Source organism: Oncorhynchus clarkii, chromosome 12 (genome assembly GCF_045791955.1).
Source record: "Oncorhynchus clarkii lewisi isolate Uvic-CL-2024 chromosome 12, UVic_Ocla_1.0, whole genome shotgun sequence".
Lineage (NCBI taxonomy): Eukaryota > Metazoa > Chordata > Actinopteri > Salmoniformes > Salmonidae > Oncorhynchus > Oncorhynchus clarkii.
This window is the reverse complement of record NC_092158.1, coordinates 96,427,759-96,445,210: the sequence shown is the minus strand read 5'-3', so window position 1 is coordinate 96,445,210 and position 17,452 is coordinate 96,427,759. Positions and strand designations below refer to the sequence as shown.

Sequence of the window (17,452 nt, the reverse complement as noted above, 5' to 3'; positions counted from 1 at the left end):
TGTGTGTGTATTTGTCCAGCGTGTGTCTGTGAGTCCAGTGTGTGTGTGTGTGTGTGTGTCCAGTGAGTGTCTGTGAGTCCAGTGTGTGTGTGTGTGTGTCCAGTGTGTGTCTGTGAGTCCAGTGTGTGTGTGTGTCCAGAGTGTGTGTGACCAGTGTGTGTGTGTGAGTGTGTGTGACCAGTGTCTGTGTCAGTGTGTGTCCAGTGTGTGTCTGTGAGTCCAGTGTGTGTTTGTGTGTGTGTGTGTGTGTCCAGTGTGTGTCTGTGAGTCCAGTGTGTGTTTGTGTGTGTGTGTGTGTGTCCAGTGTGTGTGTCCAGCAGGTGTATGTGTGTGTGTGTATCCAGTGTGAGTGTGTGTGTGTGTGTGTGTCCAGTGTGTGTGTATCTAGTTTGTGTGTGTGGGTGTATCTAGTTTGTGTGTGTGTGTGTGTGTCCAGCGTGTGTCTGTGAGTCCAGTGTGTGTGTGTGTGCGTATCACTGACAGAGGGACACTGAGTCACCAAAACCCCAAACCCTAAACCCTGGATAGAGGGGCTCAGTGAATGTGGAGGTGAATGTGATCAGGTGGGTCAGTGTGTCAGAGGAGGCTCTATAGAAGGACAGAGTGCCGGCTGGCCAGTCCAGATACACTCCTACTCTGTGGGAGCTGGAGGAGGGGACGTCTATGATAGTGAGATTATTATTGTGACAGGCATAGTAAAGGTTGTCAGAGCAGATCAGACTCCAGGACTTGTCATTGTATCCAAGACAACAGTCATCACCCTCTCCTCTCCTGTTGATTCCTTTATTTGTCACTCCAATAACAACCCCTCCACTCCACTCTACCTCCCAGTAACAGCGCCCAGTCAGACCCTCTCTACACAGCACCTGTCCCCAGTTCTCAAATCTCTCTGGGTGATCAGGATACGGATGTTCCTCTGTCCTCCATGTCACCTTTCTGTTCTCCTCAGACAGAGAGAGGTGTCTGTTTACTGTGTTTGGGTTCAGTGTGAGATCACAGACATCTGATGGATGAAACCAGACACAATATTAGAAATCATCATTCACATTAGAATGTTAACACACTTTTCACTAATTCATTTAATGTAGATGTTTCTAGGTATCAAAAGGAGAAGTTAAGGTAACTTGAGACTTGTTGAATGATCATATGTTATACTGTATGGTAATATAAAACACACTTATTCCCATTAATTACACACACACACACACACTGAACACACACAGACACAGTCAAAGCAACTCTTTGTAAACTTTGGTGTCCCTGATTTCTGCTTCTGTAGAACTACAGCTGATATTTAATATGACCAAGTCAGTAATGATGGTGGTCTTTGACTTTGACTTAACTTGAATTAAGACTTATTCTTAGTCATATTCTTCACAGCAGTCAACACTCACATTTTCTAATCCCAGGTTTCATTCTGTTCTCTCCACCATGTTCCACACTGTAGCGGTAAGCAGAAGAACAGACAGTCATTGAGGGATACACCTGAACTCACACACACACACACTGGACACACACACACTGGACACAGAGACAAACTGAACTCACACACACACACAGTCATCATATAACTTTGTCCAAGTGGTGGTCAGAATGTTTGTCTTAACTAGCCTGATAAGTCAAACATGTCTGATATGAACATTGACATAAAGCCTCTACATACTTGAGTTTCTCCAGTCTGCAGTGTGGATCCTCCAGTCCAGCAGAGAGCAGTCTGACTCCTGAGTCTCCTGGGTGATTGTAGCTCAGGTCCAGCTCTCTCAGGTGTGAGGGGTTTGACCTCAGAGCTGAGACCAGAGAAGCACAGCCTTCCTCTGTGACTAGACAGCCTGACAGCCTGCAAAGAGTCAAATCATATTAAAATCACACTGCTATTCTTTGGTGGTGAAAATAGTGGCAGTATATTTTTTCAACATATTCAGATAAATCAGTGTCCTCAATCCTGCCATATCTATTTATAAATGAATGTTTCATTATTAGAAATAAGTGAGGTATCAGATCTAGATTGTATTGAGTATACAGTCCACACCATATCTATTTAGACAGTGAGGTATCAGATTTAGATTGTATTGAGTATACAGTCCCCACCATATCTATTTAGACAGTGAGGTATCAGATTTAGATTGTATTGGGTATACAGTCCACACCATATCTATTTAGACAGTGAGGTATCAGATTTAGATTGTATTGAGTATACAGTCCACACCATATCTATTTAGACAGTGAAGCTAGCATTTTTAAATGTGTCTCTATACTCAAAACATGCTAACCTCTCACCATTACCAATAACAGAGGCTACAACAAAACATGCTAACCTCTCACCATTACCAATAACAGAGGATACAACAAAACATGCTAACCTCTCACCATTACCAATAACAGAGGCTACAACAAAACATGCTGACCTCTCACCATTACCAATAACAGAGGCTACAACAAAACATGCTAACCTCTCACCATTACCAATAACAGAGACTACAACAAAACATGCTAACCTCTCACCATTACCAATAACAGAGGCTACAACAAAACATGCTAACCTCTCACCATTACCAATAACAGAGACTACAACACAACATGCTAACCTCTCACCATTACCAATAACAGAGACTACAACAAAACATGCTAACCTCTCACCATCAACCTCAAATAAAAGGTGACATTCTGTACTGTCACCTGATATGAAACATTGTATCTCAAATCCAAAATGCTGGAGCAGAGCACCACATTTAAAACTGTAAGCTTCACTGTCCAAACACATATGGTGTGGACTATGTGTGTCTGGTAAACAGATGTGGATCTGGTGAACAGTTATCACTTGTTGACCAACTACAGGAATACTGACCTCAGAGTCTCCAGTTTACAGTGGGGATTTCCCAGTCCAGCAGAGAGCAGCTTCACTCCTGAATCCTTCAGGTCGTTGTTACTCAGATCCAGCTCTCTCAGGTGTGAGGGGTTTGACTCCAGAGCTGAGACCAGAGAAGCACAGCCTTCCTCTGTGACTAGACAGCCTGACAGCCTGCAAAGAGTCAAATCATATTAAAACCACACTGATATTCTTTGGTGGAGAAAATAGTGGCAGTACATTTTTTCAAAATGTTCAGATATATCAGTGTCCTGAAACCTGCCATACATATTCATGAATTAATGTATCATTATTAGAAATGACAAATTAGCCAAGTATTGGTTGTAGATAGAAACATGTATAGTGCAAATATTTGAGTACTGACCAGACCAGTTTATGAACGATGCCTATACCTAACTATACCACTATACCTATTTTTCCAATTGGACTTGGACCCCTCTGCTACACGAAACCCTACTAAGCCATCACGACTGGTCCATCAACTGACGTCCCTCTAAGGCCCTAATGCTCTCTTGCTAGCCCCGGCCCGCTAGCTGGAGCCCTATGATCACTCGCTACGCATCTCTACTGTCAATATGCCTTGTCCATTACTGTCCTGGTTAGTGATTATTATCTTATTTCACTGTAGAGCCTCTAGCCCTGCTCAATATGCCTTAACCAACCATTTAGTTCCACCTCCCACAGATGTGGTGACATCAAATCAAATGTATTTATTGAATCAAAGTTATTTTATAAAGCCTTTCGTACATCAGCTGATATCTCAAAGTGCTGTACAGAAACTCAGCCTAAAACCCCAAACAGCAAGCAATGCAGGTGTAGAAGCACGGTGGCTAGGAAAAACTCCCTAGAAAGGCCAAAACCTAGGAAGAAACCTAGAGAGGAACCAGGCTATGTGGGGTGGCCAGTCCTCTTCTGGCTGTGCCGGATGGAGATTATAACAGAACATGGCCAAGATGTTCAAATGTTCATAAATGACCAGCATGGTCGAATAATAATGAGGCAGAACAGTTGAAACTGGAGCAGCAGCACGGTCTGGTGGACTGGGGACAGCAAGGAGTCATCATGTTAGGTAGTCCTGGGGCATGGTCCTAGGGCTCAGGTCCTCCGAGAGAGAGAAAAAAAGAGAGAAGGAGAGAATTAGAGAACGCACACTTAGATTCACACAGGACACCGAATAGGACAGGAGAAATACTCCAGATATATCAGACTGACCCTAGCCCCCCGACACATAAACTACTGCAGCATAGATACTGGTGGCTGAGACAGGAGGGGGTCAGGAGACACTGTGCCCCCATCCGACGATACCCCCGGACAGGGCCAAACAGGCAGGATATAACCCCACCCACTTTGCCAAAGCACAGCTCCCACACCACTAGAGGGATATCTTCAACCACCAACTTACCATCCTGAGACAAGGACCGAGTATAGCCCACAAAGATCTCCGCCATGGCAAAACCCAAGGGGGGGTGCCAACCCAGACAGGAAGACCACATCAGTGACTCAACCCACTCAAGCGACGCACAGCTCCCACGGTCGGAATGAAAGACCACCAGTAAGCCAGTGACTCAGCCCCTGTAATAGGGTTAGAGGCAGAGAATCCCAGTATAGAGAGGGGAACCGGCTAGGCAGAGACAGCAAGGGCGGTTCGTTGCTCCAGTTCCTTCCGTTCACATTCACACTCCTGGGCCAGACTACACTCAATCATAGGACCTACTGAAGAGATGAGTCTTCAATAAAGACTTAAAGGTTGAGACCGAGTTTGCGTCTCTCACATGGGTAGGCAGACCATTCCATAAAAATGGAGCTCTATAGGAGAAAGCCCTGCCTCCAGCTGTTTGCTTAGACATTCTAGGGACAATTAGGAGGCCTGCGTCTTCTGACCGTAGCGTACGTGTAGGTATGTGCGGCAGGACCAAATCAGAGAGATAGGTAGGAGCAAGCCCATATAATGCTTTGTAGGTTAGCAGTAAAACCTTGATATCAGCCATTGCCTTGACAGGAAGCCAGTGTAGGGAGGCTAGCACTGGAGTAATATGATCAAATTTTTGGGTTCTAGTCAGGATTCTAGCAGCCGTATTTAGCACTAACTGTTTATTTTTTGCTTTATCCGGGTAGCCAGAAAGTAGAGCATTGCATTAGTCTAACCTAGAAGTAACAAAAGCATGGATACATTTTTCTGGACAGAAAGTTTCTGATTTTTGCAATGTTACGTAGATGGAAAAAAGCTGTCCTTGAAATGATCTTGATATGTTCGTCAAAAGAGAGATCAGGGTCCAGAGTAACGCCGAGGTCCTTCACAGTTTTATTTGAGACGACTGTAAGATTAAGATTTAAGATTAATTGTCAGATTCAACAGAAGATCTCTTTGTTTCTTGGGACCTAGAACAAGCATCTCTGTTTTGTCCGAGTTTAAAAGTAGAACGTTTGCAGCCATCCACTTCCTTATGTCTGAAACACAGGCTTCTAGTGAGGGCAATTTTGGGGCTTCACCATGTTTCATTGAAATGTACAGCTGTGTGTCATAGCGATAGCAGTGTAAGTTAACATTATGTTTTCGAATGACATCCCCAAGAGGTAAAATATATACTGAAAACAATAGTGGTCCTAAAACGGAACCTTGAGGAACACCGAAATGTACAGTTGATTTGTCAGAGGACAAACCATTCACAGAGACAAACTGATATCTTTCCGACAGATAAGATCTAAACCAGGCCAGAACGTGTCCGTGTAGACCAATTTGGGTTTCCAATCTCTAAAAGAAAGTGGTGATCGATGGTATCAAAAGCAGCACTAAGGTCTAGGAGCACGAGGACAGATGCAGAGCCTCGGTCTGACGCCATTAAAAGGTCATTTACCACCTTCACAAGTGCAGTCTCAGTGCTATGATGGGGTCTAAAACCAGACTGAAGCATTTCGTATACATTGTTTGTCTTCAGGAAGGCAGTGAGTTGTTGCGCAACAGCCTTTTCTAAAATTTTTGAGAGGAATGGGAGATTCGATATTGGCCGATAGTTTTTAATATTTTCTGGGTCAAGGTTTGGCTTTATCAAGAGAGGCTTTATTACTTTTTGTGAGTTTGGTACACATCCGGTGGATAGAGAGCCGTTTATTATGTTCAACATAGGAGGGCCAAGCACAGGAAGCAGCTCTTTCAGTAGTTTAGTTGGAATAGGTTCCAGCATGCAGGTTGAAGGTTTAGATGCCATGATTATTTTCATCATTGTGTCAAGAGATATAGTATTAAAACACTTGAGTGTCTCCCTTGATCCTCGGTCCTGGCAGAGTTGTGCATATTTAGGACAACTGAGCGTTGGAGGAATACGTAGATTTAAAGAGGAGTCCGTAATTTGCTTTCTAATGATCACGATCTTTTCCTCAAAAAAGTTCATGAATTTATCACTGCTGACGTGAAAGCCATCCTCTCTTGGGGAATGCTGCTTTTTTAGTTAGTATCAAAAATGTATTTGTGATTGTTCTTATTTTCCTCAATTAAGTTGGAAAAATAGGATGATCAAGCAGCAGTGTGGGCTCTTCGATACTGCACGGTACTGTCTTTCCAAGCTAGTCGGAATACTTCCAGTTTGGTGTGGCGCCATTTCCGTTCCAATTTTCTGGAAGCTTGCTTCAGAGCTCGGGTATTTTCTGTGTACCAGGGAGCTAGTTTCTTATGAGAAATGTTTTTAGTTTTTAGGGGTGCAACTGCATCTAGGGTATTGCGCAAGGTTAAATTGAGTTCCTCAGTTAGGTGGTTAACTGATTTTTGGAAGGAGGAAATCTGGAAGAGCATCCAGGAATCTTTGAGTTGTCCGAGTATTTAAAGCACGACTTTTGATGATCCTTGGTTGGGGTCTGAGCAGATTATTTGTTGAGATTGCAAACGTAATAAAATGGTGGTCCGATAGTCCAGGATTATGAGGAAAAACATTAAGATCCACAACATTTATTCCACGGGACAAAACTAGGTCCAGAGTATGACTGTGGCAGTGAGTAGGTCTGGAGACATGTTGGACAAAACCCACTGAGTCGATGATGGCTCCAAAAGCCATTTTGGTGTGGGTCTGTGGACTTTTCCATGTGAATATTAAAGTCACCAAAAATGTGAAAATGATCTGTCATGACTACAAGGTCTGAAAGGAATTCAGGGAACTCAGTGAGGAACGCTGTATATGGCCCAGGAGGCCTGTAAACAGTAGCTATCAAAAGTGATTGAGTAGGCTGCATAGATTTTGTGACTAGAAGCTCAAAACGGGCCGCCCCCAGGTGGTGAGGGTAGGCAACAACATCTCCACCCCGCTGATCCTCAACACTGGTGCCCCACAAGGGTGCGTTCTGAGCCCTCTCCTGTACTCCCTGTTCACCCACGACTGCGTGGCCACGCACGCCTCCAACTCAATCATCAAGTTCGCGGACGACACAACAGTGGTAGGCTTGATTACCAACAACGACGAGACGGCCTACAGGGAGGAGGTGAGGGCCCTCGGAGTGTGGTGTCAGGAAAATAACCTCACACTCAACGTCAACAAAACTAAGGAGATGATTGTGGACTTCAGGAAACAGCAGAGGGAACACCCCCCTATCCACATCGATGGAACAGTAGTGGAGAGGGTAGTAAGTTTTAAGTTCCTCGGCGTACACATCACAGACAAACTGAATTGGTCCACTCACACAGACAGCATTGTGAAGAAGGCGCAGCAGCGCCTCTTCAACCTCAGGAGGCTGAAGAAATTTGGCTTGTCACCAAAAGCACTCACAAACTTCTACAGATGCACAATCGAGAGCATCCAGGCAGGCTGTATCACCGCCTGGTACGGCAACTGCTCCGCCCACAACCGTAAGGCTCTCCAGAGGGTAGTGAGGTCTGCACAACGCATCACCGGGGACAAACTACCTGCCCTCCAGGACACCTACACCACCCGATGTTACAGGAAGGCCATAAAGATCATCAAGGACAACAACCACCCGAGCCACTGCCTGTTCACCCCGCTATCATCCAGAAGGCGCGGTCAGTACAGGTGCATCAAAGCTGGGTCCGAGAGACTGAAAAACAGCTTCTATCTCAAGGCCATCAGACTGTTAAACAGCCACCATTAACATTGAGTGGCTGCTGCCAACACACTGACTTAACTCCAGCCACTTTAATAATGGGAATTGATGGGAAATTATGTAAAATATATCACTAGCCACTTTAAACAATGCTACCTAATATAATGTTTACATACCCTACATTATTCATCTCATATGCATACGTATATACTGTACTCTATATCATCTACTGCATCCTTATGTAATACATGTATCACTAGCCACTTTAACTATGCCACTTTGTTTACATACTCATCTCATATGTATATACTGTACTCGATACCATCTACTGTATCTTGCCTATGCTGCTCTGTACCATCACTCATCCATATATCTTTATGTACCTATTCTTTATCCCCTTACACTGTGTATAAGACAGTAGTTTTGGAATTGTTAGTTAGATTACTTGTTGGTTATTACTGCATTGTCGGAACTAGAAGCACAAGCATTTCGCTACACTCGCATTAACATCTGCTAACCATGTGTATCTGACAAATAACATTTGATTTGATTTGATTTGATTTGAAAACATTTTGCTAAACCTCAACTTCATTTAATTTGATTTGAAAAGAAGAAAATGTCTGGGTTTTTTTGTAAATTGAAATTTGCGTAAATGTTAGCAACACCACCGCCTTTGCGGGGGATATGATCACTAGTGCAACCAGGAGGTGAGGCCTCATTTAACACAGTAAATTCATCAGGCTTAAGCCATGTTTCAGTCAGGCCAATCACATCAAGATTATGATCCGTGATTAGTTCATTGACTATAACTGCCTTGGAGGTGAGGGATCTAACATTGAGTAGCCCCATTTTGAGATGTGAGGTATTACAATCTCTTTCAATTATGGCAGGAATGGAGGTCTTCATTCCAGTGATATTGCTAAGGCGAACACCGCCATGGTTCATTTTGCCCAACCTAAATCGAGACACAGACACGGTCTCAATGAGGATAGCTGAGCTGACTACACTGACTGTGCTAGTGGCAGACTCCACTAAACTGGCAGGCTGGCTAACAGCCTGCTAACTGGCCTGCACCCTATTTCATTTTGGAGCTAGAGGAGTTAGAGCCCTGTCTATGTTCGTAGATAAGATGAGAGCACCCGTCCATCTAGGATGGAGTCCGTCACTCCTCAACAGGCCAGGCTTGGTCCTGTTTGTGGTTAAAATGATGTCTCTAGAGACAATATCTCTCTCATCATTACTCGATGCCTAGGTTTACCTCCAATGTACTCACATCCTACCATATCTTTGTGTGTACATTATGCCTTGAATCTATTCTATCGTGCCCATAATCCTGCTCCTTTTACTCTCTGTTCCGAACGTACTAGACAACCAGTTCTTATAGCCTTTAGCCGTATCCTACTTCTCCTCTTCTGGTGATGTAGAGGTTAATCCAGGACCTGCATAGCTCCACTCCCACTCCCCAGGTGCTCTCATTTGTTGACTTCTGTAACCGTAAAAGTCTTAGAATCCTCCTTCCTAAGTTGGTTTTATTCACTGCTTTAGCACACTCTGCCAATCCGGATGTCCTAGCTGTGTCTGAATCCTGGCTTAGGAAGACCACCAAAAACCCTGACATTTCCATCCCTAACTATAAAATTTTCAGACAAGAAAGAACTGCCAAAGAGGGCGGTGTTGCAATATACTGCAAAGATAGCCTGCAGAGTTCTGTTTTACAATCCAGGTCTGTACCCAAACAATTTGAGCTTCTTTTAAAAATCCACCTTTCCAGAAACATGTCTCTCACTGTTGCCGCTTGCTATAGACCACCCTCTGCCCCCAGCTGTGCTCTGGACACCATATGTGAATTGATTGCCCCCATCTACCTTCAGAGCCCGTGCTGCTAAGTGACCTAAACTGGGACATGCTTAATACCCCGGCCATCCTAAAATCTAAGCTTGATGCCCTCAATCTCACACAAATTATCAATGAACCCACCAGGTACAACCACAAATCCGTAAACACGGGAGCCCTCATAGATATCATCCTAACCAACTCGCCCTGCAAATACATCTCTGCTGTTTTTAACCAAGATCTCAGCGATCATTGCCTGCATCCGTAATGGGTCTGCGACCAAACGACCACCCCTCATCACTGTCAAATGTCAAACGCTCTCTAAAACATTTCTGCATGCAGACCTTTCTAATCGATCTGGCCGGGGTATCCTGGAATGACATTGACCTCATCCCGTCAGTAGATGATGCCTGGCTAATCTTTAAAAGTGCCTTCCTCACCATCTTAAATAAGCAGGCCCCTCTCAAAAAATGTAGAACTAGGAATAGATATAGTCCTTGGTTCACGCCAGACCTGTCTGCCCTTGACCAGCACAAAAACATCCTGTGGCATTCTGCATTAGCATTAGTGATATGCAACTTTTCAGGGAAGTTAGGAACCAATATACACAGGTAGTAAGGAAAGCTAAGCCTAGCTTTTTCAAACAGAAATGTGCATCCTGTAGCTCAAACTCCAAAACTCCGGACACTGTAAACTCCATTGAGAATAAGAGCACCTCCTCCCAGCTGCCCACTGCACTGAGGCTAGGAAACACTGTCACCACCGATAAATCCACTATAATTGAGAATTTCAATAAGCATTTTTCAATGGCTGGCCATGCTTTCCACCTGACTACCCCTATCCCGGTCAACAGCACTGCACCCCCCACAGCAACTTGCCCAAACCTCCCCCGCTTCTCCTTCACCCAAATCCAGTCAGCTGATGTTCTGAAAGAGCTGCAAAATCTGGACCCCCGACAAATCAGCTGGGCTGGACAATCTGGACCCTCTCTTTCTAAAAGTATCAGCTGAAATTGTTGCAACCCCTATTACTAGCCTGTTCAACCTCTCTTTCGTATCGTCTGAGATCCCCAAAGATGGGAAGCTGCCACGGTCATCCCCCTTTTCAAAGGGGGAGACACTCTAGACCCAAACTGCTACAGACCTATATCCTACCCTGCCTTTCTAAGGTTTTCGAAAGCCAAGTAAACAAACAGATTACCGACCATTTAGAATCCCACCGTACCTTCTCCGCTATGCAATCTGTTTTCAGAGCTGATCATGGGTGTACTTCAGCCACGTTCAAGGTCCTAAACGATATCATAACCGCCATTGATAAGAGACATTACTGTGCAGTCGTATTCATCAACCTGGCCAAGGAATTCAACTCTGTCAATCACCACATTCCCATCGGCAGAATCAACAGCCTTGGTTTCTCAAATGACTGCCTCGCCTGGTTAATCAACTACTTCTCTGATAGAGTTCAGTGTGTCAAATTGGAAGGCCTGTTGGCCGGACATTTGGCAGTCTCTATGTGGGTGCCACAGGGTTCAATTCTCAGGCCGACTCTCTTCTCTGTATACATCAATGAGGTCGCTCTTGCTGCTGGTGAGTCTCTGATCCACCTCTATGCAGACGACACCATTCTGTATACTTCTGACCCTTCTTTGGACACTGTTAACTAACCTCCAGATGAGCTTCAATGCCATACAACTCTCCTTCCGTGGCCTCCAACTGCTCTTAAATGCAAGTAAAACTAAATGCCTGCTCTTCAACCGATCGCTACCCGCACCTGCCCGCCTGCCCAGCATCACTACTCTGGACGGTTCGGAATTGGAATATGTGGACAACTACAAATACCTAGGTGCTAGACTGTAAACTCTCCTTCCAGACTCACATTAACCATCTCCAATCCAAAATTAATTCTAGAATCGGCTTCCTATTTTGCAACAAAGCATCCTTCACTCATGCTGCCAAACATACCCTTGTCAAACTGACCATCCTACCGATTCTCGACTTCGGCGATGTCAACACTCTATTCAACAAATTTGATGCAGTGTATCACAGTGCAATCCGTGTTGACACCAAAGCCTCATATACTACCCACCACTACAACCTGTACACTCTCAATGGCTGGCCCTCGCTTCATACTCGTCGCCAAACCCACTGGCTCCAGGTCATCCATAAGTCTCTGCTAGGTATCTCAGCTCACTGGTCCCCATAGCAGCACCCACCCGTAGCACGTGCTCCAGCATGTATATCATACTGGTAACCCCCAAAGCCAATTCGTCCTTTGGCCGCCTTTCCTTCCAGTTCTCTGCTGCCAATGACTGGAACGAACTGCAAAAATCACTGAAGCTTGAGACGCATATCTCCCTCACTAGCTTTAAGCACCAGCTGTCAGAGCAGCTCACAGATCACTGCACATGTACATAGCCTATCTGTAAACAGATTTAGATTGTATTGAGTATACAGTCCACACCATATCTATTTTGACAGTGAAGCTAACATTTTAAATGTGTCTCTATACTCCAACATTTTGGATTTCAGATCAAATGTTTCATATGAGGTGACAGTTTATAATGTCACCTTTAATTTGAGGGTATTTTAATACATATCTGTTTCACCGTTTATAAATAAAAGCACTTTATGTATCTAGTCCCCCCTTTTGAAGAAGACATAAGTATTCTGACCAATTAACTTATAGTGTATTAAAGTAGTCAAAAGTTTAGTATTTAGTCCAATATTCTTTAAATACAATGACTACATCAGCCTGTGACTGGCATGATTGAGAACGATCATGAATGAATCATGAATAATAATGAGTGAGAAAGTTACAGAGGCTACAACAAAACATACTAACCTCTCACCCTTACCAATAACAGAGGCTACAACAAAACATTCTAACCTCTCACCATTACCAATAACAGAGGCTACAACAAAACATGCTAACCTCTCACCATTACCAATAACAGAGGCTACAACAAAACATGCCAACCTCTCACCAATACCAATAACAGAGGCTACAACAAAACATGCTAACCTCTCACCATTAACCTCAAATAAAAGGTGACATTCTGTACTGTCACCTAATATGAAACATTCTATCTCAAAATCCAAAATGCTGGAGCATAGCACCACATTTAACACTGTAAGCTTCACTGTCCAAACACATATGTTGTGGATTATGTGTGTCTGGTAAACACATGTGGATCTGGTGAACAGTTATCACATGTTGACCATCTACAGGAATACTGACCTCAGAGTCTCCAGTTTACAGTGGGGATTCCCCAGTCCAGCAGAGAGCAGCTTCACTCCTGAATCCTTCAGGTCATTGTTACTCAGATCCAGCTCTCTCAGGTGTGAGGGGTTTGATCTCAGAGCTGAGACCAGAGAAGCACAGCCTTCTTCTGTGACTCCACAGTCTGACAGCCTGACAAAGAGATCATCATGACTTCATGATGTGAATTTAACACCAGTAGTGTAGAAGGACAATGGCAGATGCATTTGGTTTATTCTCTCAAACATATAGATTCATCTTCCGTCTCCTAGAATTGTATGGTCATATTGTTATACTAATGTGAAAATCAATGAATTTATTCAATATGTTTTTCAATATAATATTATATACATATTATAATGCATATTTTTCTCTAAACTGAATATTTCTTCCTGATGATTAGTTCTTAAATGTCATTTTATGTACTCACAGAACAGCTCTGGAGGCTTTGACCACTGGCAGCAGCCTCAGAAGACCTTCCTCTGATCTGGAGTATTTCTTCAGGTCAAACACATCCAGCTCCTTTTCTGAAGTCAGCAACACAAAGACCAGAGCTGACCACTGTGCAGGTGACAGTTCATCTTCTGAGAGACTTCCTGAGCTCAGGTATCTTTGGATCTCCTCCACTAGAGAATGGTCATTCAGTTCATTCAGACAGTGGAACAGATTGATGCTCCTCTCTGGAGAGGGATTCTCCCTGATCTTCTCCTTGATGTACTCGACTGTTTCTTCATGGCTCTGTGAGCTGCTTCTTGTCTTTGTCAGTAGACCTCGTAAGTGCTTCTGATTGGACTCCAATGAGAGGCCCAGAAGGAAGCGGAGGAAAAGGTCCAGGTTTCCTGTTTCACTTTGTAAGGCTTTATCCACAGCACTCTTGTAGACAGTAACTTTACGCTTGTGCCTGATCCTCACAGGAATAATAGACTTTGATTGAGGTTCGGCCATTAGATTCTCATTGTTGTTGATGAATGAGAGGAACACATATACAGCAGCCAGAAACTCCTGAATGCTCAGATGAACAAAGCAGTACACCTTGTCCTGGTACAGCCCACATTCCTCTTTAAAGAGCTGTGTGCACAATCCTGAGTACACTGAGGCTTCATTAACATCAATGCCAGCCTCTTTCAGGTCTTCTTCATAGAAAATCAGATTGCCATTCACAAGCTGTTGAAAAGCCAGTTTTCCCAGTGACAGAATGCTCTCTTTATTCCAGTGTGGACCTGTCTCTTCTTTCCCAAGATACTTTTCATTCTTCTGTTTGGTATGAAACACCACAAGGTGTGTGTACATCTCAGTCAGAGTCTTGGGCATCTCTTCTCTCTTATGTTTCAGCATGTGTTCAAGGACTATTGCAGAAATCCAACAGAAGACTGGAATGTGGCACATGATGTGGAGGCTCCTTGATGTCTTTATGTGTGAGAGGATTCTGCTGGCCAGGTCCTCATCACTGAATCTCTTCCTGAAGTACTCCTCCTTCTGTGGGTCATTGAACCCTCGTACCTCTGTCACCTGGTCAACACATCCTGAAGGGATCTTATTGGCTGCTGCAGGTCGGGTAGTTATCCAGAGGAGAGCAGAGGGAAGCAGATTTCCCTTGATGAGATTTGTCAGCAGAACATCCACTGAGGTTGACTCTGTGATGTCACAACAGATCTTGTTCTTCTGGAAGTCTAGGGGCAGTCGGCACTCATCCAGACCATCAAAGATGAACAGAACTTTGTACTTGTTGTAGTTGGAGATTCCTGATTGTTTGGTTTCCATTGAGAAGTGATTGAGAAGTTCAATGAAAGTGTGTTTGTCCTCTTTCATCAAATTCAGCTCCCGGAAAGGGAATGAAAATACAAATTGGACATCCTGATTTGCTTTTCCTTCAGCCCAGTCCAGAATGAACTTCTGCACAGAGACTGTTTTTCCAATGCCAGCGACTCCCTTTGTCAGAACAGTTCTGATAAGTTTGTCTTGTCCAGTTAAGGGTTTGAAGATGTCGTTACATTTGATTGCAGTCTCTGGTCTTGATTGTTTCCTGGTTGTTGTCTCAATCTGTCTCAGCTCATGTTCATTATTGACCTCTCCTGTTCCACCCTCTGTGATGTAGAGCTCTGTGTAGATCTTATTGAGAAGTGTTGGGTTTCCTTGTTTAGCGATCCCCTCAAATACACATTGAAACTTCTTCTTTAGATTAGATTTGAGTTCACGTTGGCAAATCACAGCAAGCTCATCTGAATGAAGAAATAACACAGAGGATATTAATATTACGTCTGTTTTAATGCCTGCAATATTGTAGGACTGTTATAAAATTTAAATTATAATAATTTATTTAACTGTCTGTAAATGTTTTCATAAAGCATTACAGACTGGTGTGACTGATTATATTATTATTGGTATTATTGATGGTATTATTACTGTTGTCTCTCTCTCTCTCTCTCTCTCTCTAAATTAATCAGCACAACACATCCCTGCTGCTACTTAATGAGGTCACTAGGTGTTGTGTTAAGGCTGCTACAATATCATTGAGTTACACTGCTACTTTAGCTGTACTTTAGCTACAGCTTTTAAATGTTATAAAACAGCATTCATGAGGCAGACAGATCTTACATTTCTCCAGTGTGTCAGCAAGCTCCATCTGGTTCATTTTCCTCAGGATGTGCAGTGTGATCTTCAGAGCCCCCTCTCTGGCACTGCTCTCCTGCTGCTCATCTTCAGGTTCCTCTTGAACATCTTCAGCTCGTTCTTCACAAATGTCATAATTTTCTTTTCAAGCAACTGAAATAAATTAAGTTGTAAAGGTTTTCTTCCATCAAAGGACCAAAATGCAGCTTATCTTGATACATCTTTAAAGATGATACAAACCACTAAACGTAACGTGAAACCCAAACCAGCCCTGGTGCAAACAGAGACAAGAACAATCACCCACAAACCCCACCACAAAACAGGCTACCTAAATATGGTTCCGAATCAGAGACAATGACTAACACCTGCCTCTGATTGAGAACAATATCAGGCCAAATACAGAAACAGACAAACTAGACACACAACATAGAATGCCCACTCAGATCACACCCTGACCAAACAAAACATAGAAACATACAAAGCAAACTATGGTCAGGGTGTGACACAAGTAACTAAGTTAAGCAAGAGAACAAATGCTTTCTCATCAACACATTAATGAATGATTGACAGATCAACTTTTCTTGAGGTAAACAAAAACAAATGTACATAACAGGACCACATACACTGAATATGGAGTCCAGGTCTGTTTGATGACTCTGGGAAGACTGACCACTGAGAATCTCTGACTCTGATCTCCCCTGTTGGTTTCTGTGGACAAAACATGAGATTACATCTCCTCATCCAGGGAGTACACACACACACACACACACACACACACACACACACACACACACACACACACACACACACAGGGAGGGAATGTTGTGTTTGTTTACTATTGTTTTAGGACTATGCAAATGGACAAAATGATTAGCCTCTGGATTATGAAAACAACAACAATAAATGGGAAAATGGGAGAGGAGAAATGACTAGAGACAGTGTTGTTTAACTCACTGACCAGGACCCATGAGTTCTTCTTACCTTTGTTCAGTAGAAAAGTCTCCCTCTCTAAAGGATATAGGTAGTTCCATAGACTGGTCACTCTTCATGGACACACAGCTGGGTACAGGGGAGGCTGGTCTCTCCTGCTTGATTGGACTTCAACACAACAGAGACAAACATTACATCTCTCATCTACTCTGAGCTCAGATGGGGAAACATAAGAGTTTCATTCCAAAAAGCTATACATCCATTTTCAGAAATGTTCGTAAATGAGCTTTTATTGTTTAAAGAAGTTATGTTTATGTCAAGTTATGTTTATGTCTTTTTGCTAAATGAGATGGCACGTGGGTACCTGCTTCTATAAACCAATGAGGAGATGGCACGTGGGTACCTGCTTCTATAAACCAATGAGGAGATGCAGCGCGAACTGCGTCACAAATAGAACTGACTTCTAGACGCTCGTTGGCGCTCGAGCAGTGTGTCATTTTTAATAACGAAATTCAATTTGCGACGCGAGCGTTGTAGTCAGTCTGTCAGCCCCGCTAAAAGGCTGGTGTCGTTACTCTGCCTTCTCCGGGGGCATGTTGAGGTAAATTTACTAACCGGGAGGGTTGAATTATGTAATTTATTAGAGGGCTGGAAGACGCACTCTCGAGGTTGTTTACTCACAATATCAGATATTAAGATGATTTTTATAATGAATGTATACTGAGGTTGAGGTTCTGACTAGTGATTATTTACCCGGGGTTCAATACCTGCTATTGAGGCGCCCTGAAAATAATATTCAAAAGTTCGGTCCTTGGACACAGAGGGTTTAAACACTAAAGTTACCGTCCATCTAGTGAAGAGAGGAGAACCGGACAGAGGTAGCCAGCATCCGTCAACGAGAGAGGGAGAAGC

At 43.5% G+C, this 17,452-nt stretch overlaps 1 protein-coding gene across 1 annotated transcript; it reads right to left on the bottom strand.

The window, feature by feature from the left end:
- Positions 1-466: 466 nt before the first annotated feature.
- On the bottom strand, positions 467-15,745 carry LOC139422616 (NLR family CARD domain-containing protein 3-like). Its single transcript, XM_071173761.1, has 7 exons — positions 15,691-15,745; positions 13,431-15,219; positions 12,980-13,153; positions 2,846-3,019; positions 1,664-1,837; positions 1,395-1,441; positions 467-1,003 (listed from the first exon to the last, which is right to left on the bottom strand). Exons 1-7 carry the CDS (start codon positions 15,743-15,745, stop codon positions 474-476), a joined length of 2,943 nt encoding a protein of 980 aa, XP_071029862.1. The 3' UTR covers positions 467-473.
- Positions 15,746-17,452: the final 1,707 nt, after the last annotated feature.